Below are 26,822 nucleotides of genomic sequence, written 5' to 3' on the forward strand. Positions count from 1 at the left end.
TTATTTTATTTAGTTGAATTACACTTTAGTATTAAAGAATATTGACAGGCTTAATGTATTATGTATCGGCTGTAGGTGACGAACTGATGACACTCCAGTACTGTACGACACGTTGGGTCAAGACTTGACCGGCAGCACAGCCAGCTTCCAGACGCTTCTGCCATCGCTGTTGTCACGAAGCATTAGTTGGCAATAGCATTAGAATTCGTGGATATATATATATATATATATATATATATATATATATATAATATATGTGTGTGTGTGTGTGTGTGTGTGTGTAGTATATATATATATATATATATATATATATATATATATATATATATATGTATATATGTGTGTGTGTGTGTGTGTGTGCGTGTGTGTGTGTGTATTCCTTACTTTGCAAAATAATCATCTTTGATACATTGAATAAATCTATTTCATTCCAATTCATTTAAAGTATAATATATTTGAAAGGAAATATTAATTGACAGATAAGTAGCTAATCTGGCACCTGCATATGGCAATATTTCCATAGCGAACAATGAATTAAAAAACTACGGCAATTCTTCGTCAGCCTTGTGTACATGCACATGCTATAAAAAAATCTATACTTGCCACAGAATGAGGAGAGTAAATATTCTACTAACATCGAAAAGGAGACTCAGCTGCCTGATGAGTTTTTGTCGGGCACGTGGCCTCTTCCACAAAATGCTCACAAAAATAAAGGCTAAATCATAGAGAGTTAGCGCCTCAGCGGCGTGGTTGGTATGGTATTAGCTTCCCACCTCGGTGGTCGCGGGTTCGATTCTCGGCCATTCCATTGAGGAGTGAGAGATGTGTATTTCTGGTGATAGAAGTTCACTCTCGACGTGGTTCGGAAGTCACGTAAAGCCGTTGGTCCCGTTGCTGAATAACCACTGGTTCCATGCAACGTAAAAGCACCATACAAACAAACAATAAATCATAGAGTCCTAATAAAAAATACTTCCAGACCCATGTTAGATAAATGACCCACCCCACTCATTCCTAAGCCAACATTGGTTCTCTGCAAACCTGTCAAACATTTCAACAGAAGTTTCCATGTCACCGCTTTTCTCATTGAATCTGGGTAACTTGGGCTTTGCAGTAACTATAAGTTGCCAGTACTGCTTATCTGACTGAAATTCCAGTACCGATTCTTGTCTTGCCATGCTGAAATACATTGAAGCAATAAGATTTAGGCTACAGCGGTAAAATCACAGTAAAGCATTGCCACAAAATCAACTTTGCAAGGTCATCCATTTGTCACACACCATGTGGAACAAGGTCTCTTTAGTGGTAGTGAGATCAAAACATGCAGTACATGGAAATATATAGTTTATTCATTCAACTTTTGTAACAGCATATTGCAGACGGCAGCAGTAATGTTTGGCAATCACACTTGTAATAGTGGTAGTCAGGGATTGTTCTTTGAATGGTTCCTCTTGCTGAAGAAAAACTAAATGTTTATGTTGAACTGCTTGCGCTGCATTCTTCTCCTATCTGTGTGAGATAAGTGGAGACTGGATTTGCCTTTTGCCTTGTCCTCTTCAGCTACACCAACCGCAGACTGCTTTTTACAAATAATTGGCGTCAGCCATCGAAAACTCTGGCATACATACACACCCGCTCATTCATTCTCACAAAGAGTAGACCATATATAATATCAGTCAACTCGAACGAGAAATATCTTGAACAAGTAGATTAAAAAAAAAAAACTTTTCAGAAAATTAAATCAAAACGCCTTTAGACATAATAGCATATACCAAAATTTCACGAACACCTTACTAAAATATTACATTTTACAAAATTACCGTCTATTTGAAATTAACAACCAAAGTTCAAATACCCTTCAGTAATGAAGGATTTCAATATACTCATAACTACAAACAAAGGGAGCTTCACAAACAAAAACAAATAATCCAGCTCAAAATTCATATTTGTTTTAAGTTATTTTGTCCCTTTCTTGATAGAGTATCTATTTTCAGTCATATCTCTGTAGATATATGAATCTTTCTATTACCATTCCGTAAATCTTATTGTCTTTTTCCTGGTTAAACCAGTATCATCTGCCTGCTGTTCTAAATCTGCCAGATGTCTATCATGACTCCAAGCGAAACCTTTCCTTCCATCCCGGGCCACCTTTTTCACTATGAAATCCATGAGCAGGTCAAACAGCAGGAAGGTGAAATGACATTCCCTCGCAGCGCAACACTGATGACTGCAAATTCACTTGACATGGCCTCATGGACTTAGCATCTCCTTTGCCCATGGATGACCTCAGTTACCTGTAAATAGTTCACGTGAATCCCATTATTGCAAGTAGTTCATGTTTTTGCATTAGGGTTATGTTACTTGATTGCCCAAACAAGCGAGTTAATTTTCGAGCTGATTATTTTGTGTGGCTTCATAAACGTTGCTGCAATTGTAATATCTCAATGGTCTTGGATAGGAAGAAGATTAATTGACCAAAGGTAGTGTTCGTTAATAACAGACACTTTAACTGAAGGTCTGACCTTTACTTCTGATTAGATTCTTAACAATGTAAGTCACCAAAATTTTATTCAAACATGGATGGGCTTTGAAAAATCCATGGTTTCTCTGGACTTTCTTGTATACGGCATAAGCCTATTTCCTACAAAAATGTTGTTTTTGGTGACCTAACCAAGGAATTATATTATACATTACATTCGGTGGTTAGTTGATTATGGTACGTCAGAGCCAATGTTGATAAAGGGTATGTGGCTAGCAATATCCTTCCCCCAAAAAATATTGAGAAACTAGGAGGTTGACTTAACACCATAAAGCAAAATCGGGTGAACTACAATATATATACGATATATATATATATATATATATATATATATATAGATATATATATATATATCTATATATATATATTAATATATATATATATATATGTGTGTGTGTGTGTGTGTGTGTGTGTGTGTGTGTGTGTGTGTGTGTGTGTATAGTGTGTGTAGGTGTTTGTGTATATAAATGTGTGTAACTGAAGTTCACTGATAAGGAAGTTATAGTAAGTACTGCCTATACGCTGTTGCCCTAAATATGGCATTTGCTTGGAATTTTAATGCATTGCAGCCAAAGGTATAAGTGGGATTAGTGGATGGTTGTGAATCCATATGGACTGCAACTTCAATGACAGACATTGCTGTTACCATATAGGTGTGCCAAAGGTTTGTACATAGAAATAATATGCCCCAGGAAAGACAAGCACCTATGGAAGCAGTGTGAAACCACATAAGTATACAGGAGCCTCTTCTTTGGCGACCATCGGGAACCATCTTTTACACTCCTGTGAAGTACCAGGAATATGTCTGGGCACTTCATAAGAGGAAAGACAAAGGGGTAGTGGGTGCAGAAATGAAAAATAAAATGCGATTGTGTGTAGGGTAAATAAAAGGTGTCGACTAGGGAAGGAGTATAACGCTGTTAGTGTCAGGGAGAATTGAGACAGGTGAAAAAGTACAAATGCACAAATTCAAGGACTAAATGGGCAATACTGATCATGTCAGGAGACTAAGTTGCAGTAAGGTAGTTGATCGAGAAATGGAAAAGAAAAAGTAGGAAAAGGAATGATTTTTGGAAAGTCAAAGACTGTAACTGACTGAAGTTGGCATAAACGAAACTGTGCTTTCGTTAGGTGATTTGCCTACAAATGTGTCATAGCGAAAGAGCTGGTGTTGTAAGTTGGTACAAAGTATTTGGATTAAGTAAGGGTCATGAGTATTTGTGTTAGAAAAGAGGCTTTGTTGTTGGGAATTCAAGTTTCCAAAAGAAGATATTATTCATTTGATTGAAATAACAGTTGTGCTAAATAGGTTATCATTTTATTATGAGTGTAAACAAAATATTTCCATTTTCCCTTACTAACCCTATACCCCTGACCAGAGATCTACAGGTCTAACTAATCCTATGTCCGCTCAGCCATAAAGTAATATAAGGGTGTAATCAGATATATACCATGGAATCATAAGGTTTGACTTTACCATCTTTTTCCAAGTGACATTGCCTGCGTGTAATACTTACTACCTTTATTACCACTGCCTAATTACAGTCATCCCCTGCTCGCATAACTTCCAGCTGAGTCGGAATTATGTAATATATATATATATATATATATATATATATATATATATATATATATATATATACTGTATATATGTGTGTGTTTGTGCGTTTTACGTGAGCGTCTGTATGTCCTCTGTCAATGCCAAGCAGGCATAAATATACAAACTCGAGTTATGAGTCTCTGAGTACTTTACTAAATGAAAATGATAGTACTGTTGATTTAAATACATGGGCTTATGAAGTTCTTCATATTTATAAGTTATGTGCGACTTTGTCTTCTGTTTTATGTTTTTCTTCAAATAAACGTTTCCTCTTTTTCAAGTAATGTGTGTGTTAGCACTTATACTGGATAGTGATGTGACTACGTTTTTCTCTGTGGTAAGTCCCCGTTTTCGTTTTTTATAGACTTATAGGCTTATGTTATTGGTGCTTGATGTTGTATTTTTTTATGTTGTATTTTTTCTTTGTAGGCCATGTACTTGCAAGAACAGAAGAGATTACTGTCCACTGTGTATATTTTGTATTGTCTCTTTGCGGACAAATTTGTACCAAAAATTGTATATTTTTTGTCAATAAAATAACTAACTAACTAACTATGTGTACCCTTTCCAAAGCACAGTCACATATACCAAAAGAGAGCAATGCAGTTACAAAATGTCTAAATTGAATTCCGGTCTAGAAATACCCTACCTTCTCTATCTTGTTAATGATCTGAACTAGTGTATTGTCTCCACACATTCCGTTACTCTTTTGCTGTCGAGCATCAATTATATTTGTTTTACTTCGTTGGTGAGGCTCTTGCATCCTACTCGAACTGTGCTGGTTACAGTTCCTTTGTTAAAGTCGACTATTTCTGAAATTTAATGGTCGTCAGATATAGTTAGAGCCAGATGTCATAACAGAATTATAATAATTAAGGTTGCGGGGGACATATGGAAAGCAGGAGAAAAGGCGTCCGCGTAAACACTGCTAAGCCACAGTGCCGCCGTCTGCAAGTCTATAGCAACAGACGGATGGATGGTTGCTTCCCGGCCCTGGAGAGCGATCATGTAGAGTTGCCAGTTGACGGGTCAATGTAATCTTTATAGCCGACTCATTTATTATGTAATTCTTTCCAGTTTTATTTCTTCTAACTGACGATTGCTTTTGATGCAAGCGAACAAGACTAAAAGAAACTCGAAGTAGTGCTGGCATACCGTCGTCATGTTTCGCTTTGCTATCCAGACAAAATGTTGTTTATCTGGTGTCTTCTCGGACAGTTAGTTGGCTCATCCAGGTTCACGGTGAGCGGTTTTCCTGGGAATCATTCTCCGTCTGTAGTTGGAAGAGTGAACGAGCGACCAAACTTACTTTCTGCAGAAGAGGAAAGCAACTGAAGAACTGACCGATATTATCAGCATCACTGTGGAGTGATATAACAATTACCATATTAACTATCTCAAAATTGAATAGGATAAACTTACATCCCAGTAAATTGGCAATGCTATTCTTACTACGCGTATTTTAACCCTTAGCCGGACTCGGTACGCTGCTGTGGAAGGATAGAAATGTGCTTAAATAATTATGTTCGCAGACTTCTTCCCTAACGATAGGCTGTCATCACTCAGTCAAATGAATCAGTAGCATGATCACGATCATGAATTTTCAGAAAATGGAATAGAGGGTCATAAAGGATAGTGACATGAGACTTTTTGCAGACTTTCTTATTTTGGAAATAAGAACGATTTGGAAGTTGGATCCTTTCTTTACTGAACAACAAGACCTAAGCTCGCTTCTTTGTGGCCGGAGACGCTTCAGGAAATTCGCTCAGAAAGAAAATCAACGCAATCAGAGCTGCTTAGACTCCTGAGAAACGCCAGACAGCAATGAATCACTCAATGAAAACTATATATCGTAAGTACTCTGGACTGTTCACGTTGCTATGTATTATTAGTACAATGATGTCCGTTTCACACGTATGTCGTCCGTGTGTGTGTGTGTGTGTGTGTGAAAATTTATAGCAGAATCTCCTTCACTGATCAACCGTTGCCCAAAAGCCTCTGGCTACAGTATTCCATAAGCATTCATAAAATCTGCCGACGGCAAAGTTTGCTCTCCAGGTGCCAAATCAATATAAGTGACCCGGATTATTTACATAGATGTTATTATTATTATTATTATTATTATTATTATTATTATTATTATTATTATTATTATTATTATTCATAAAACTTTCCTACAAAGTCCGAATTCGAATCCGCGTTGTACCCCTTATCGCGCATTTCTCTTCCTCTTAAACTGTTAGGTTTCTCAAATTTTGTGTTGATCACGATATATGAATCAGGAATGACAATACAACCAAATATATACCAAAAATACGATGGTTATGATGTTGCATGATTTCTTAAGCAGGTCAATGACTGGAGTACGAAGACTAATGAACGGTACAAAAGAGAATGCTGTGCAAAGAAGTCTAGGTAAACTGGTTTCGGACATTTTACTTTATTGGTCGTATACGAGAAAATTTTATACGGGCTGCTGTGAAACAAGAGCCCGTGCCAGTACAAAACTGGCTTAATCTTGTTGCTGAGAACATTTCGCATTTAATAATCTAGGGATAACTTTAAGTATATCACTTCACTTTCCAAAGGTGTAATCATACATACACTGATACACACTCAAACACACACAAACACACTAACAACACACACACACACACACACACATATATATATATATATATATATATATATATATATATATATATATATATATATATATATTCAAATTCAAATTCAAATTCAAATGCTTTATTTCGGACATAAAAGGCCATAGACAAATACATACATATACACACATATAAAAATAAAAGCTCCACACTCCAAGAGGACAAAATTTAAAATAAGTATGAGAAATGATTATGAAAGAGAGGTGAAAAATTATGATATGAATGAGATGCGGATAATGAAACTAAAAGGGCACATACATATGTAGCATCAGAACAAAACAAAGAAATAATATATTCTTGCATAAAGAGCGCACCAAATGCACTAAGCATAAATGAGGCTTTTCCAGTGTTTGAAAATAATTGAATTATGCAAGTAAACTGGGTGGGCAACCCTCTTCATAATACAGTTTTCGGAATTCTTCAGCCTTTGCAAGTAGCTTGTTATGGTTTTGCGTCTCAGTTCTTGAAAAGATGGCTGACCAAAAGCCACAAAAAGAGCAGATGCGCTTGCATGCCTCCGAATGCCTTGCAAGAGTCTTCGTAGGCTATCGTTGTAACATACTCTCAGCTTATTCATAGTTCGTTGCTTCGCTCTGACAACCAAAGATATGCCATAAAAACTTGTACAAAAGCTCTGAAAAAGCATTTTCTTGACATCTTGGCTACATTTTAAAAAGTTCCTTGAAATCATATTGCCCCTTGCACATAGACCTCTATGCAAATATTCTACATGGGCGTCGTCCGAATTTTGAGCAGTAAGATAATATCCTAGGTACTTTATTTCCTGTACAAAATCTATATGTGCATAGTTAACAACAATTGGTGATATATTACTTGGGCAGATCTTACTCTTAGAAAAAATTATACATTTGGTCTTCCTTACGTTTAACAATAGAAGTCTGTCAGACATAAAATCACAACAAATGTTTATAAGCTGCTGCAACCCACTTACTGAAGGAGCAAATAAAACAATATCATCAGCGTACACAAATGATTTAAAATCATGTTGTTTAAATAACATCCCACTTTAATTTGACTCAGCCTATGTGAAAGGTCATCCATATATACATTGAACAGGTAAGGTGAAAGTAAACTTCCCTGTCTTACTCCACATGAAGTGGAAAATTCACTCGAAAATACATGGCCCCATTTGACAATCATTTGCTGATTTTTATACCACTCACCGAGCAGTTTAAAAATATAGCAAGGAACATTTCTTTCTGACAGTACTTCAAACAACATCTTATGAGACACTTTATCAAAGGCTTTAGACATATCCATGAAACAAGCAAATACAGGTGTTTTACGAGCATTATACTCCTCGGTTACGTGTTTAAGAATATGAACTGGCATTTCCGTTCCATGATTGGATTTGTAAGCGAACTGGTTGTCACTTGTCAATAAGTGCTTTTTGCATCTCTCCAATATAATCGCTTCCAAAACTTTTGAGATAACAGTGGCTAGAGCAATCGGCCTATAATTGGAAATGTCACTGTGGTCCGCATTTTTATCTTTAATCAAAGGAGAGAGTATAACCAGAATAAGAGCTCTCGGTAAGTAGGAATGACAGAAACAGGAAGTGACGAATAAACTTAGTAACTCTAAGTACCGGATGAGCCTCAGTTAAGTGCTGAAGGGGTCAGGACCCGTCCATGTCCAGGGCTACTTGAAGTGTTCAAAGAATTTAAAGCATTCGATATTTCATTGAAATTTGTCCCTGTAACATCTCGCTGACCTTGATTTTCCATTGGGTCTGGAACAGGATGAGTAGGGTCGTTAAACAGCTCAGAATAATGTTCTTTCCATAACTCGGCAATGTTTTCATAACCACTCACATTATTTATTATGTCAGGTAAGAATGTTCGGGATTTTCTTTTCTTATTTATTTCTCTCTAAAATTTCTTCATACTCCCATTCAGACTTGTAGCAGTTTTATTTGATCTAATTTCTTCCTCATTTCCCCTACAAAATCTGAACATCCCTTTGAACTGAGCTTTAGAAAATTTCATTTTATCATAGAAATATCCCTCTCTTGGATTACCAGATTCCTTCCATGCTCCATATTCCATAGTCATCCCGTGCTTCATGATGGAATTCCTTTACAAAGTCATTCCAACCAGGAATATGGTTGAAACCTCTGTGATTCGTCTCCTTAGACTCAGACGACCGCTGAAGTGCACTAATTATGTCCAAAAGAAATTTCTCAATAGCTCTAAAATGATCTTCGTTTTGACATGATCTTGTGTTGCATTGTAGAGTTTCCAAAGGCAACTCAATGTTTTTCAAAGCTTCTTCAGATTTACCTCTGTATGCCAGTAGATCCCCGAGGTAAAACTTCGTCTGACTACCGTCATTCATTTCTACCAGCGTAGGTAGTTGCGAGACCTTCAAAGAAAATGAAAGAGGACGATGGTCTGATCCAATAATGGAATGCAACACACACATATTGTTAATGTGCGTTAGAAGACTAGGAGGGCAGACAAGGTGGTCTAACCAACGGGTGTGGCCCGTTGCGTCACTCACCCAAGTGTAAGTGTCGGAGGGCATCACAACAACATCACTAATACAATAATCGTAATGGGTGCAAAAGTCTTTTAGCTCGTTACCAAACCGTGATTCAGGGTGAGCGTTAAAATCACCAACTACAAAAACCTTTCCATTTGGGTGATCTGACATAAACAATCAGTATACTCTGCATCATTTTGTCCGTCTGAGTATGGAAGATAACAGTTGATAATCCTCATACAACTTTCCTCTATAGACACGTCAATACAAATTAGTCTGTCATCTGAGGTGTCCACTCGCTGTATACAAGAGAGGCAAGGCCCTTTCGGTACAGAAAAGCAACGCCCCCATAAGGACGACCAGCCAACAACTCCCTCGATAAATCAACTGGGGAAACTGCATAATATGCAAATTCAGAATTTATTCTATTCAGGTAGTCTGATTCCTGCACCGGTAGCCAAGTCTCCCGCAGACAGACTATATCAGAAACATGAGTTAATTCGGCTACATCAAAATGGCAATTTCTAACTGATCTACAGTTATAAGATGTAAATCTTAAATCCATTTATAAAGAGAAGGAAATTGAGATTAATCATACCAACGACGGACCAGAATATCCTTACCCCAACTTTCTGGTTTGTACAAATCCTTGACCCTACTTTGTGGCATTTCTTTAATAATGACTTTGAAAGATCGATAGTGAGTGAATCGTTGTTCAACATGCTCGCACTCTACCGTCGTGACACCCGCTATGCGAGAAACATGGCCAAGAAGCATTTCTGAAGTAGTGTCAGGTTGCAGCCTAGACACAAATAAATGTACATGCCTTAAAGGCTGAGCTGCCTTAAGTGAGCTACCACCACTCTCCCCAATGATAGGAGGCTTACGCCGTCTTTGTTCAAAAACAACCCCCTTATCTTTATAGCCCTGATTTTCTCTTTCTTGAGCTTGTTTTCTTTGCAGTAAGCGCTTCCGTTTTTTATACTCGTGCCCAGGTATATTCCACCTCTCTTCTTCCTTCTCCTCGTCGTCTTTGGACTCGGCGAAATCCATAAGAACGTCGCACTTCCCCTCCGAGGGTTTACTTCTCCCATTCAATGATTTTTGTTGCTTATCCTCCTCACTCCTTCTGTGTTTGGTCGGTCCAAGGTTTTTCTTCACGACTTTTGCCATCGATGATCTTGGTTCAGTGTTCCTCGCAAAATGAATATAATCATCCACTGCAGGTAAGTCACTGCGAGGACTCACTCTAGCATCCACAGGGCATGGTACCACCTGCTTCTGCTCCAGAATTTTTTCCATATCCTCTATCCTAGTTGAAAGCCTATGATACTTAGCAGACACGAGTTCCATCTCCATCCGCAACGAACTCATATGTCGACTCATTGAAGGTGCGTCTATAAACTCCATCGAAACAGACGGCACCTGCGTACATTTTGTGATGCAAAATATGACATCCGAAGCAACATTTTGCGACAAAAATGAAATCATTTCTTTAATGTCGTTTACCTTTTTAGTTGTTCCCCTGTGTGTCTTCGATTTTTCAGGGCATTTGAATTTTGTATACATCAATAATTTGGCCTTTGCTACATCATCTTCACCATAAAAATCATTGCAGATAACAAAAATATCGTCATGAGACATAAAATTCACTTTGTTATAAATAAAGAATAGTATTCCATTGTCGACATATTCCTTTATCTCCATAATCGCCTCCCAGGCCGCCTCGTAATTACTCGTGTCACACATTTTGATTCATAGGTTTCTATGACGTAACGCCAGTGGTAGTCTGCAAAAACCTTCAGTGCGCATGCGCGGAAAATGAAAACTTTGACAGGGAAGGACCACTGCCCAGAAATGATTCGCACGAACATCAACTATTTGTTTCACCAGGTCAAATACAGTATCATTTCACTTTTCTCTGCTGCCAACACACACTTGCAATATTCACAATACAGATCTCGAGAATGAAAATAGTCTTCCAGGCTGCTGACTGTCAAAAACCAGGGGAAATGGGGTAGAGCTCTCACAAACACCATCCTCCCGCTTCGGCTATATATATATATATATATATATATATATATATATATATATATATATATATATATATATATATATATGTGTGTGTGTGTGTGTGTGTGTGTGTGTGTGTATGTGTGTGTGTGTGTGTGTGTGTATATATACATATACTATATATATATATATATATATATATATATATATATATATATATACATATGTATGTACATATATATATTGTGAAAATATCATACGTATGTATATATGATGTACGGTTGTATATATACATCTACACACACACACACACACACACACACACACATATATATATATATATATATATATATATATATATATATATATATATGTGTGTGTGTGTGTGTGTGTGTGTGTGTGTGTGTGTGTGTGTAAAACTGTAGGAGTGTCAAATCCAATTTAGCTAACAAGGCATGAAAGGGTTAAAACCTCTTGATCTGATGTGAAGAAGGAACAGAATAACGGAGGAAAAACGCAGATGTTCATCGTGATTGGTGTAGGCTTTGTAGGAGTTATCCCATAAATATCCTTAGAAGACGGTACATTTATTTTGCCAACGTTTCACGACTCATAGTCGCATCCTCAAAGCTAAATTAGAAATATACCTGCGAACATTAAAACCACGCACTGCATAATTCATAAAAATGACGCAATATTTAATGAAATTCAATGAACATCAGCATGAAGAAAATTTTAACAATAACCTATGAATGTTGTAAGACAGGAAAACATACCAAACACTAAAGTTATGTACAAAATATCTGTAAGATTCTAAAGACAGTAAAATTACATAAAATAATTAACTAAGAAATTACATTATAAGATCAATATTATATAAAAAGAAGAAAACGAAACCTAAAACAGTAAGGCTATTCTGTACCTGATCGAAACAAAGGACGGGCAATGACTGAAAAAATTTCATAAACAACAAACAACGCACCCTAGGCGATACACAACTGAATAGAGGTGGATTGTGTATTGTAAGACGGAACTACCTTTTTTTCATAATGAACTCAAAGGTTGTTAGGTCGTTTTCATTATGTAAAGTCCTTATCATTAATATATGTTTTTATATGATCTAGAATGGTTCCTGTTTGATTCTTCGGGATTTGCTGATCTACTGCCCGTTCGAAAACTTAAGCCCCTGTGAGAATCTATTCTCACTTCTAGTAACCTCCTCGTACATCCCACACAACTCCCGTGATCACGTATAGTATATTATATATATTATATTATATATTATATATATATATTAGTATATATAATATATATTATATATATATATATATATATAGTATACATTATCTTATCTTATCTATCTATATATATTTATATATTATATATATATTATATATATATATATATATATAATATATTATATATATATATATATATATATATTTATATATCCACCGGTAGATTTTAGAGGAGGACTTGGCGGTCTTTCGTTTTGAACAGAGTTCCGAATGTTAATGGATTTTCTGGAACGATTTTAAGGTTCAGTCCGGGAATTCTTTTGAATAATTGTCAAGAACTTTTTTCTGAAAAGGTCGCCATGAAAAAAAAGGGAAACTAGTACAAATTTTTAATTTTGGTACTGTCAAAACTCTATGAATCGGGCATCTAGCATTTTCTTAAGTATTCTAAACAAAAGTTTGTCTGGGAAGCAGTTATTCTGGAGATATTGGGAAAGAAAGTTAATTTCTTCGTTAAAAGTAAACAATGTAGTACCTAGTCTTGTGAAATTTAAGGTACATAATCCTCACTCTATCATTCAGAATTATATATATAGATATATATATATATATATATATATATATATATATATATATATATATATATATATATATAAATATATACATATACACACACACACACACACACACACATATATATATATATATATATATATATATATATATAGTATGTATGTATATATATACATACATATTATATATTTAATATATCTCTCCATAGATATCGGCAGTATGTCACCAAACTGCACGTGACAAATATAGAGGTAGAGAGCCACATGAAGGTGAAAATTAAAGACAAGGTGGTACATATCATGCGCTACCGTGTATTGCGTACACTTCTCCGGGCCACAAAGGAAATATATAAATAGAGACATAGACAAGAAAACTTCAAAAATCAAAGATCAAAGCCATTAACAAGTAGAACATAATTACAAATTGTCACTACCAAATAATAAGGCAGATTTGGTTACATAAAATGATCTCAGACGAATTTTTCCAGTCTATATAATGGTGAAAATCATTCACGTGTACAAATAAAGCACTTGTCAATTGACATGTTCGGTCTGCATAACGGTGTTGTTTTAGACTGTAATCTAGTGCTCTGTCAGCTTGACCTAGGTATTTGTTACTATACCCAGCCAAGAAATCATGTAAATAAAGCCACTAATTTGTTGGGCGGATTAAGAACAATGATATTTGAAGTGCTCCTGAATTTTTGTAAACCACGTGTTAGTTTTTCAGTAATTTTTGAATAAAAGAAAGTTTTATATTATATGGCAGTATCAAAATATTTTCTCTCAAACAAAATTCCCTTTTGCTACCGGAATAGAAAATATTTCTAGCTTTCTGCAAAGACTTGTCGATTAAAAACTTTGATTATTTTAACCTATTTCCTACGTCATAAATTCGACAAAACTCTAAGTCTAGGAATTCCGAACTGCATATTAATTGTAAAGTTGTAGGGAAGTACAACAATCTGTTCTACAAACTGCAGTTTGAGTTCTTTGGCACATTTAAAGTATTTTTACTTATTGTTTGGTAGTGACAATATGTAATGATCTTTTGCTTGTTCATGGCTTTGATCTTTGGTTTGTGAAGTTTTTTCTTTAAGTCTCTATTCATTTCTTTTGCTGTGTGCTCCAGAAAAGTGTGCACAATACACGAAAGCGCTTGGCACCTCGTCTTTAATTCCCACTTTTCATGTGGCTCTCGTATATATTGTATATATATAATATATATATAATATATATATTATATAATATATATTATATATATATATATATAGATATTTATATACATTATATGAAATATATATATATATATAATATATATATATCTATATATTTAATTTATATATATATATTATATATATATATCTATATATATCTTATTATATATCCATATATGAATATATTATACATATATTATATATACATATTTAATAAAAAATTTTTTAAAATATATGTATATATATATAGTATATATATTATATATATATATATCTATATATATATATATATATATATATATATATATATATATATATGAATCTGGACCTCTATGTGGGTTGCACATTGGTTAAAACATTGACTGGTGCGAGGTCGAGTTCATAAATGAACTCGATGGCCTTTACAGATTTAAAGGAAAAATGTAAGAGTAACTCTAAGGATTAAATTGAAAGGGAATGTATTTATAGATGAATCACTCAACGTCTGAAATGGGCACCTTAAGGGTGCTGAGGGACCTTCAGAGTCCGAGTTATAACTAATAGATCAGGTTGATTAAAATACTGGAATGACGTGGTCAGGCTAGCCGACTTGTGAACAGACTTAGAGCAAGAATGGGAGCACAGAACGTCTAAGAAATGAGTATGCTACCTCTCCACAGCCAGGAATTGACTTGAGATTGATACCTGGAACAAGGTGTGAAGGTATAAATACACACGCGCCACACAAAGCAAGATGAGACTGCTTTTCCTTCCAATTTGCAATATATGTGACTCTTGCATTCCAAATTCCCTCGGAGGGCAAAGTAGTGACTGAATTACTCCACAGAAAGTTACGGTAATTGATGGAAGGGAGTAATACACAAACACCAGGTGTACCTTATCAACCCTAGTAAATGATCTTAGCAGATGCTAATAAAAGGGAGGTCGATCGACCGATAAGCAACACTCATTTATGTGCAAGGTTACCACAGCGCTTAAAGCAAAGCTAACTTGTTAGACCAATGGACACGGACAGCTCGCATGTGACAGAGATGGAACAAGGAAAAAGGAATAAGACTGATTGCCACACTGCTCTCGCACTGTACCATCTTTGGAAGCTAGCTTCCACTTCTAGGGCGCTGTTGGAATTGATCAAGGTACTATGAAGGATGTTGGAGTCAAGCAAAACTTCGGCAGCGTGACGTTGAGAAGCCAAGAAGCGCAGGGGCCGGGCAGGATTCATTTGCTAAACGCCTCTACTTGGCATCTGGCCAGGGCATCTGCAGTTCTTGGCGCGCTCCTTCAGCTGCATGATTACTTTGTGGTGACTGGCTTCCTGGAACAGAGAGAGCACGCAGCAGACAGAGGGACAAAGCAGGAGTATGAAGCCGATTCGTGGGGAAGAGAGAGTTTTGCGGATGTCCATATGACACATCCTCCTTGTTTGACAAAATGGGGAATATATATATAGATATATATATATATAGATTTATATTTATTTATATATAATATATATATATATATATATATATATATATATATATATATATATAATATATATATATGAATAACTTGATCACGAAGTATATAAAACGTGATGCTATGTATAAATAAAGGTTTTTTGCCACGAAGGCTATCTCGCTTTTTCATTTTTTCCTTCGTGGCAAAAAACCTTTATTTATATATACATATATATATTATATATATATATATATATATATGATATATATATACATATATATATATATATATATATATATATATATATATATATATATATATATATATATACTATATATATATGATATATATATATATATAATATATATATTATATATATATATATATATATATATATATATATATCATATTATATATATATATATATATATATATATATATACTATATTATATTATATGTTGCTACTTTCAAAATGCATATATCTTCTCCAAGACTGTATGAAATGTTATATATAGAGTTTTGCAACATTTTTAAGATTCCTTAGCTAGCTTATAGAGTTACAGGATGTCTAAAATGTGTGTTCAGATTTTGCATATATAACGTAGAATGTAATAAAAGAGAGAGGTTATCTTTGTCTGTTCGAAGCTAGAGTTGTTTCCCTATTATGTCAACACGTTTGATTAGAGATCTCGAGGTCTCCGTTGTGTTTTGGGAATTCTGTCATCACGTCTGATAAGGGACTTTTGCTGCGATCGAGTCGTGTCTTTGTTGAGCATACTACGTGCATGTCTCGTTCATACGCGTACATCTTTGCTGAAACCACAAGTAGATTTCACAATTTTTCTGTAAAGTTATGTCATATCCGAAGCTTCTAGAAGGGATTGCATCATCTTTCGCATGCCCAAAACGTTTTGTGCCACATCCACTGTGCAGCTTCTGTAAGGAAGAGAATTTCATTGTTACTTAGAACCGCATTGCGTTCAGACATCTCTCTCTCTCTCTCTCTCTCTCTCTCTCTCTCTCTGCCTCACCATAACTGATATTAACATAGCGTAAATTGTTCACTCGTAACTTGTCAATTTCATATTTGATATTTTTTTGTGTTTATTTAGTATTATCTATTGCTTTTTGTGGAATCTGAACAAACATTGTACAAGTGTGTAACGACGCCTATTTTTGTAAAATTGCAAAACAAGCTGCAGCAGAAAGAAAACTGGTAAAGGTAAAGTGTGTTATATTTTTATTAGTTGCAACTAATAACTAATAGTTACATTTTTACACATTGCAACTTCTTGTGTTCTGTGTTGGTTTCATTCGAGGTGCATTTATCCATTTTCTTATTGAAGTGTGTGTTTTCACTTTATATTCTGTGTGATTAGTGCTTTTTACAATTTTGGTATTTTCCACATCTTTTCTGTGTTTTCATTTGCATTCACAATTTAATTAACTTAGTTATTTTCATTACTTAATCATTGCACATTTAATTGAATTTAACACTTGTGAATTAATTTGCATTTACTTAGAATTCTTTTCAAGTTTTAGTGTTGTTTGACACTTGTGAATTAATTTCCAAATTTTAATTGTCTAACACTTTTGAATACTGATTGAATTAATTTTCTTGAATTTTGTGATAAATTAATTTTAATTTAATTTTACTTAATTGATTCAAGAATTAATTAAACTTTTCTTTGTTTTCAAGTAACAGTAATTTTCCCTGATATTGTGAATTTCACTTATAAATTTTGAGTTTGATTATAAATTTTTGTTTTTAAAATTTTTATAAGTATTTTATTTCTCATCAGTATACATGCATATGATTATATTTAACTTAGGTAGAAACATAGAGTGGTAATTGATCTGTTTTCCTTCAATTAACTTGAAGTGACTTAGAACCAGGGAAGTACTTAGACTTCTGAAATTAGGGAAATACTTTATCTTTTAAAGTTGTGGATGGAGTGATACCCTTTAATTAATCTAATTACTTGCAAGATTACCTCAAACCTGTTTTGATGAACTTAGTCTGATTTTATGTAATACTGTTAAGTTGTTTAAGGGATCACTGTTGTCTTTAGAGTATTCAGTCGTTTAGTACCTGTGATGAAGGTTCAGGTGTCTGGCTGTTGTAAGGTAACAATTAACGAATGGTAAGTGTAGTAACCAGATACTTGGCACTTCGTCACAATATATATATATATATATATATATATATATATATATATATGTGTGTGTGTGTGTGTGTGTGTGTGTGTGTGTGTGTGTGTGTGTGTAAAGCTCTATCAACTTTTTTTGTATTCAGTGTGAACTTGAAAATGTAGAATAAACTATGAGGATTTTGTGATATTCTCAAGCACAAAGGAACATATGCTTGAGAATATCACAAAATCCACGTAAGAAGGTAAGTGGAAACCAGGACTTTGAACAAGTACTTTCGTAGTTTATTCTACATTTCCAAGTTCACACTGAATACAAGAGAAGTTGACATCTTTTTATACAAAAACAGAGGGGGGCTTGGGGTTAAAGTTTGTTAAATGTGGGTGGCATGTTCTTTAAGCAAAAGAGACATGGAAAGATGATCAAGAGATAATCCAGGACGGAGATTTTTATTCCTTGTTAATGTGGCTTCAATAAAGCCCGTAGATGACTTCTAGCTGTCATGTCATCTTTTATTTTTAGAAAGTATGCTCAAAGGTGTTCGTTTTGCACAAACTGGAGAATTGGAATGTTACTCCATTACCTACATCTGGCCTTCAGGATGTGCTACAATGAACATCAAGAAAAGAAAACAGCAGAGAAGTGACACTATTCCATTGTACTTCATTGCAAAACCTGAATGTTGAAGGAAATGATATGCAAGAATGGCTTAAAACGAATGAATGAAATGTTGAAATAAAAAAAAGCGATAGACATCGCGCGAAATCTTATGAATTTATCAAACAAGCAAAAAAAAAGTAACCTTCCTTATCTCTACACAACTTCCTCAGTTCTCACAAATTTGATACCATCAATAACACACATTCATCATGAATACCTTACATCAAACAATTTTAAAAGCATATTTTGTTAAGAATTGCAGTCACCAATGAAATCACGAGAAGGAACGGTTTAAAGTACACATGGTAATTCAATTGATTTAAAGTGATTACAGTCAACGGAATCCGCAAAATAAGAAAGAATTTTAAAAATAATTTTTTTTCTTTTGTCAGTCAACGAGAGAAAATTTTAGACTTCAGACAGAAATATTACTGCTTGAATAACAAATATTAATCCCGACGCCGTAAGATGACTGTGCTCATCAGAAAATTTTGGCGTTTCTTCACATAAGTACTATAATCACAGAGTGCTTCTTTCCCGGTTGTTTCGGTGACGATATTACACAAAACATGGCGTATACTTGTATGCTCTCTCCATCTGCTTTGTCAACAAAAATTATTTGTCTGATTAAGGAAATGTCATCTCGAACAAATGCATAACCATGAAAATATGCATCAGTAATCAATATTTTCATGGGTATAATGCAGCTCATAAAGCAGGAATAATTTTAATTAAACTATTGGATAAATATGCGATAGAGAAGGACCCTCTTCTCTATTGTCGAAGATTATCAGGAAAATACAAATAGAATATTAAACTACGACTTAGTTCTTCTAGCCTCTATCTACAATTTCCATTCTCTCTCTCTCTCTCTCTCTCTCTCTCTCTCTCTCTCTCTCTCTCTCTCTCTCTCTCTCATCAATTAATCTTATATAACTTTCAGTGTTACTTTTCTCGTCATATGTTTGAATGAAAAGATACTGAAATATTCAAGTTTGATTTTATAGTCGTTACTTCCATCTGGTAAGTGTCCATGCTATGTAAACTGCTGAAATTGCAAACGATTCTATAACTGTTTCCCGGAAGTGCGTGCAGAAAGAAGAGAGAGGAAGAGATTTGTCCAGAAGATTGTGTCTTCCCGGTGTCAATGAAACGCAGGAAACAGAGCGAGAGGAGCCAAGTGTAATGCCGGAGGAAGAAGGCGTGACATTCAGTCAAATGATGAATGAAGGAATGTTAGTCTCTGCTACAGCTGCGGCCAGAGGTCACTGGAGACGCCTTTGTGTGTTTCAGTGGAAACTTCGCGACAGTACTTTTTTTATAATATATATTCATTTCTTGAAACAATACGGAACAGAAGCCAGAATGTAAAGTTAATAAACCGAAAGTGAATTTATGGGAAAAGATCAAGTTATATACAAATGATTCAGAACCGTTCAGCAAAACAAATCTTTAAAGAAGGAAATGGGAGGAAAGAATTCGGTCTAAATTTTGGCTGATTATGTCGCTAACATAGCGGGGTAACCTACAGAAGCAATACTGTAACACGTTTCTCTAGAGGATGTATTTTAGGTTAAGATTTTCTAATCAGAATTTAATGCTAGAGAAAATAAAAAAAACAAAATAGCCAAAATTACAAAATTATTTTATGTGAGCTTTAAACTCATTTTTTGGATAAGAGCAAATAAAACTAACTGTAATTAAAGAAATCGTGACGTTTTAGTCTTTCATTGAGTTAAAGGGGAAAAATTTAAATCGTTTTCACTTGGTGGATGTTGGCTTGGGTTTGGACCTCATCACCGAGTGACGTCAACAGCTATTCTTTTCTTCGGCTGGACTTGTTGCTTGTTGCTCACAAACATTGGCAGATCGTGGCTATCATTCATAGGAATGGACAGTGACTTAGCTAAGGGTGGGCATGGGCGGGCACGTGCCCAGCCACGAGAATCCTGTGCCAGGTGCCCAATCACTGGCCCACTAAGAAGATAATTAAAGAAAATCGTCACTTCATAAAGCCATTAGGTCACGTAGTTTTGGTGACCTTTACACAGAAACTGGCTCAGAGAGGCCATAGAGAAGGAGAAGAGATGACAACCCAAACAATGTCAGGCAAATTTTAAATTTATTTGCCAGTCATGATCCAACTATAAAGGATCGGTTACAGGTTGGACCAAAAAATGCCAAGTACACACGCCCAGAGATACAAAATGATATCATTTGTATTTTAGCTGAGATGACTAGGACAGAAATTGTAAATGAAATGAAGAAGCCAAATTTTTCTCCATAATAGTTGATGAAACTAAGGATGTATCTAAAACAGAACAATTATCCCTCATTATCAGGTACTATGGCAAAGAAAACCTCTATGAGACTTTCTTAGACTTTAAAGCTGCTTTTCAACTTGATGCAAATGCCCTAACTCACGAAATACCTAATGTTCTAAAAAGACATGAAATTGATTTCAAGGCCAATTTAGTTGGTCGAGGTTATGATGGTGCCTCAGTTATGAGTGGCAGACGCAAAGGAGTTTACAGGACGCACTAAACAAGAGGCACCATTTGATTCCTATGTACACTGTCTTGCCCATCGTCTAAATCTAGTTCTTGTCAATGTCATCAAATCTTTACCTGATGCTTCACAATTTTCCTCATTGTTGGAAAAATTGTATGCATTCATTAGTGGTTCTTATGTCCATGCAAAGTGGACAGATGTAGAAAAGGAACTGTATCCCAATGAACAAACAAAAGAGCTTAAGCGACTTTCAGATACCCGATGGGCTTGTAGGTATGATGCTTGGAATAGGTTATTTGTTGTGGTACGTGTTCTGGAAGATTTAGCAGATGACTTCAATGCAGATAGGGCTATTGATGCAAGAGAACTGATATACCAAATAAATGCTCATTTGTTATGAGGTTAGTTATCATGACATATCTTCTTGGTAAGATAAATCAATTATCAAATTTTGATTCAGTCAATTAAACTTGACTTTGTAAAAGCTGTAGAATTAATTGAAACTATAACAGTTCACCTTGAAGAGATGCGTGCAGATCCATCCTCTTTTGATCGTTTGTGGGATGAGGTGGAGAAAAGTTTAACACCTCATGTCTTTGATACTTCCGAGTGTAAACCATCAAGGAAACGTAGAATTTCTACAAAATTGCAGGAGTTTGTTGTTGTCAATTCTATTGGAAAACAGTCAGGAAGCACACACTTTGACCTCAGTGCTAAGGATTTAGCACGAATTCCCTTTTTTTCCCAATTCTAGACCGTATGTTGTCAGAAATGAAAAGGCGGCTCAGTAATGAATCCTGCACACCTATGAAATCATTACAGCCACTTAACCCACAAAATATGGAATTCTTATCTTTCGAGAAAATGTGTGGAGTTATTCATGCCTATGTTAACACTGAAGATCTCAAACATGAGCTGTACTCTGCAAAACGCATGTTTGAAAGACGGTACAAGGGCGTAAGTGACACTGAAAGGACTAAATCATTGTTAGATTAATTGGAAATTCTTAATCCATATGAGGAGGCTTTTCCTGAACTCTGCAGACTAGCCAAAATTACTGCAGTGTTGCCTGTGTAGTCAGCTTCAGCAGAGAAAAGCTTCTCTGCTCTGAAATGAATTAAGACTACTCTCAGAAATGCAATGGGCAATGACAGATTAAGGAATCATACTGTGCTATCGTCTGAAAGTATGCCAATTAAAAGACTAGCTTTAGAGGAATGTATATATATATATATATATATATATATATATATATATATACATATATATATATATATATATATATATATATATATATATCGCCATCTTCAAATCCAGGACGACAGTGAAGCCTAAACCCACCCCGCCACCGCAAGAGGATATAAGTTTATGCCGCCTCCCACCTCAAATACCGTCAGCAAATCTATTATCGCCTAGAAAAATTCCCCTTCAGTTAAACATATATGAAAATATATTAATTCCGAGGTAGACCGAATTAGATATTAAAGGACATTTGTAGCTTGATATATGTATATGGATTACAGTAATGTGATATAACTTATATACTGGCTACACGCGGGACAAAAGCAATACAATGCTACCGAGGACGAGGGGGTTTGATGCAGTCTCCAAAACTACTAATACCTGAGTGCGACCGGTATTTGAGGTAGGAGGCGGCATAAACTTATATCCTTTTGCGATGGCGGGGTGGGTTTAGGCTTCATTGTCGTCCTGGATTTGAAGATGGCGATGGTTCGTGCCCATCAGCCGGCAAATCTATTATCGCCTAGAAAATTCCCTTCGATTAAACATATATGAAAATATTAATTCCGAGGTAGAGCGAATTAGATATTGAAGGACATTTGTAGCTTGATATATGTATATGAATTACAGTAATGTGATATGACTTGTATAATGGTTATGTGCGAACAAAAGCACTACAACGCTACCGTGGACGAGGGGGTTTGATGCAGTCTCCAAAACTACGATTACCTCAGTGCGACCGGTATTTGAGGTGGGTGGCGGCATAAACTTATATCCTCTTGCGGTGGCGGGGTGGGTTTAGGCTTCACTATCGTCCTTTATTTGAAGATGGTGATGGTTCGTGCCTGTCAGCCGGCAAATCTATTATTGCCTAGAAAAATTCCCCTTCCGTTAAACATATATGAAATATATTAATTCCGAGGTAGAGCGAATTAGATGTTAAAGGACATTTGTAGCTCGATTTATATATATATATATATATAATATATATATATATATATATATATATATATATAATATATAAATCGAGCTACAAATGTCCTTTAACATCTAATTCGCTCTACCTCGGAATTAATATATTTTCATATATGTTTAATCGAAGGGAATTTTTCTAGGCGATAATAGATTTGCCGGCTGATGGGCACGAACCATCGCCATCTTCAAATCCAGGACGACAATGAAGCCTAAACCCACCCCGCCATCGCAAGAGGATATAAGTTTATGCCGCCTCCTACCTCAAATACCGGTTGCACTCAGGTATTAGTAGTTTTGGAGACTGCATCTATATATATATATATATATATATTATATTATTATATATATATAGAATAGATATAATATATAGATATATATATATATATTATAGAATATATATATATACATCGAGCTACAAATTCCCCTCCATTAAACATATGTTTAACGGAAGGGGAATTTTTCTAGGCAATAATAGATTTGCCGGCTGACAGGCACGAACCATCACCATCTTCAAATAAAGGACGATAGTGAAGCCTAAACCCACCCCGCCACTGCAAGAGGATATAAGTTTATGCCGCCACCCACCTCAAATACCTGTCGCACTGAGGTAATCGTAGTTTTGGAGACTGCATCAAACCCCCTCGTCCACGGTAGCGTTGTAGTGCTTTTGTTCGCACATAGCCATTATGCAAGTCATATCACATTACTGTAATTCATATACATATATCAAGCTACAAATGTCCTTCAATATCTAATTCGCTCTACCTCGGAATTAATATATTTTCATATATGTTTAATCGAAGGGGAATTTTTCTAGGCGATAATAGATTTGCCGGCTGATGGGCACGAACCATCGCCATCTTCAAATCCAGGACGACAATGAAGCCTAAACCCACCCCGCCATCGCAAGAGGATATAAGTTTATGCCGCCTCCTACCTCAAATACCGGTCGCACTCAGGTATTAGTAGTTTTGGAGACTGCATCAAACCCCCTCATCCTCGGTAGCATTGTATTGCTTTTGTCCCGCGTGTAGCCATTATATAAGTTATATCACATTACTGTAATCCATATACATATATCAAGCTACAAATGTCCTTTAATATCTAATTCGGTCTACCTCGGAATTAATATATTTTCATATATGTTTAACTGAAGGGGAATTTTTCTAGGCGATAATAGATTTGCTGACGGTATTTGAGGTGGGAGGCGGCATAAACTTATATCCTCTTGCGGTGGCGGGGTGGGTTTAGGCTTCACTGTCGTCCTGGATTTGAAGATGGCGATGGTTTGTGCCCGTCAGCCAGCAAATCTATTATCGCCTAGAAAAATTCCCCTTCGGTTAAACATATATGAAAATATATTAATTCCGAGGTAGAGCGAATTAGATATTAAAGGACATTTGTAGCTCGATATATGTATATGAATCATGGTAATGTGATATGACTTATATAATGGCTACGTGGGTCATCATTTGATATGCATACACTATTGTTAAAGGTTATTCAGTTTGGAAACTGTGTGGTGACATTATGCCAGTAAATGTAATCATTTTCATTTAAATAAATCATGTCACCACTAAACTGGCTATAAAACGTAAAGTTATGGATGTGGATAATTTACTTTTTTGTATCAGTTTACACATCATACCTATGTTTTGGTGAAATGAGTATGAAAAGTGTCAATATGTTAGTGCGTTATACTGCATTGTAATCGATGTCTAGAATATTTTGTGTTAAGAGCTGTGCACTGTAGAAGGCTGAAAGGGATAAATGATATTTTACCTTTCTTGAATGCTTGTGAGCCAGTTGTAGCAAGAGCAAGGACTGTTGAAAGTGTGGTTCCTCTCTTTACTATCCCCCAGTAGTCCATGGGAAAAAGCATTTGAAACAGAGATGTCAAAGGTCAGGTACGGCAAAGTCCCAATGGAAAATTATGGGTTCAGTACATGAAGATGATGGATATCCTTGTGGTCTCACTCAGAGGTCAAAGAATCAGCCAACCAACATTGTACTTCAGGGTACTACAAAGAATGTGGCCTTCTCTCTCTCTCTCTCTCTCTCTCTCTCTCTCTCTCTCTCTCTCTCTCTTGCTGTTTATGGACACAATAACTACACAAAATCTGCACATCTATTCCTCCAGGACATGGTGGATCTAACAAAGAAGAACGAGACACTCTATGACCAACTTATTGACTCTTGTTTATTTTTCTTTAGATGAATTAACAGATACTGGGCTGGGTTAACACCAGATCTTGTTATTGAGCAAGTTCTTATGAAATCCATAAAGTCATAAGGTGGCTTAACACGTGGACAAGGTATGGATGAGACTTAACGAACAAGATGATTACAGGCCATGCCAATCTTTGCTCAGATATGTGATGAGATAAAGTGTTCTCAGAAGAAGACTAGCACTGAAAGAAATAAAGACTTAACTGATCCAGAGGGATGAGCAATCAGGAGGTTACTTCAAAAATTTTGTAGTACCTAGAACAATTAGTACCTATACAACATAATTTCAGGATTATCTGCACCACAGCCATTTGCTCATCATGCCAAAGAAGTTGGGAACAATATAATCAAAATGATGGAAGGCCAAAATGCAGCAAACTATATATTCAGAAAGAAGCACCATATCTGGACAGTGGGTCAAAAAATAGTAACAGATAGCAGTTAAGCGCACTGTTTCAGTGGTTACTGGTGATAGACAATAATGCTGAAGCCATCTCAAGTGAAATCATGAAATATGAGCTTTCAGTATTCTCACCATTGCTAGTTCACAAGTAATGGACTTTCTCGAAGTACCACTAAGCTTCAGCTTGCAGATGCCATGGCAAATTGCACTTCAAGTCAAATTGAGCCAAGTCCTGATGCTAAATGTTCTGTTTTTGATGGGGGATCCTTGTTCCAATGCATCAAATGGACCACATGGGAAACATATAAAGATATTGCATCCAAGTATATTATTCTTGAAGAAAAAATCCTGTTGTTGTTTTTGATGGGTACAGCAACAGTGCATCACAAAATGTGTGACTTCTTATTACACCCAAAGTGTAAGAGAATTGTGTTCTTGGGTTTAAAATATCAATTGGAGGGCCAAGGTAAAAAAATTCATTTTCTTAGTAGTACATCAAGGATTTCTTCTTAATCATCAAATGCATACATTCGACGTAGACATAGTAACCTCGATGGCTTTGAATTCTTGGCACCTCCTAAAGAATAAATTCCATTGATTACACGTATAAGTATCTCATCACTTCGAGTTGTACTTTAAAACATGGCACTGGACAGTGATATAAACAAGACGCTAAGCTCTTTGCTTTGGGCACCAAAAGGTTGCCCAATGAATGATAGTTTCCACTAGCATTCCCCTTAATACAGTTAACAAAAACGATAGCTCTTCACATGAGCACTACATCCCTGCCCCAATGCACACCATAGTACAGTGCATTCAGAAACAAACATGAGACACCCTAAACTAGACAAGAAAGACTG

General features: G+C 35.6%; 1 protein-coding gene across 1 annotated transcript in view; it reads left to right on the plus strand.

Moving 5' to 3' along the window:
* The first annotated feature begins 5,432 nt into the window (after positions 1–5,432).
* LOC135225001 (uncharacterized) overlaps positions 5,433–26,822 on the plus strand; it is a 42,817-nt gene continuing 21,427 nt past the window's right edge. The window contains exon 1 of the mRNA XM_064264292.1: positions 5,433–5,991. Coding sequence (XP_064120362.1) covers positions 5,964–5,991 — 28 coding nt within the window. The 5' untranslated portion in view covers positions 5,433–5,963. The remainder of the gene's footprint in view (positions 5,992–26,822) is intronic.

This window comes from Macrobrachium nipponense, chromosome 12, assembly GCF_015104395.2.
Source record: "Macrobrachium nipponense isolate FS-2020 chromosome 12, ASM1510439v2, whole genome shotgun sequence".
NCBI classification, from domain to species: Eukaryota; Metazoa; Arthropoda; class Malacostraca; order Decapoda; family Palaemonidae; genus Macrobrachium; species Macrobrachium nipponense.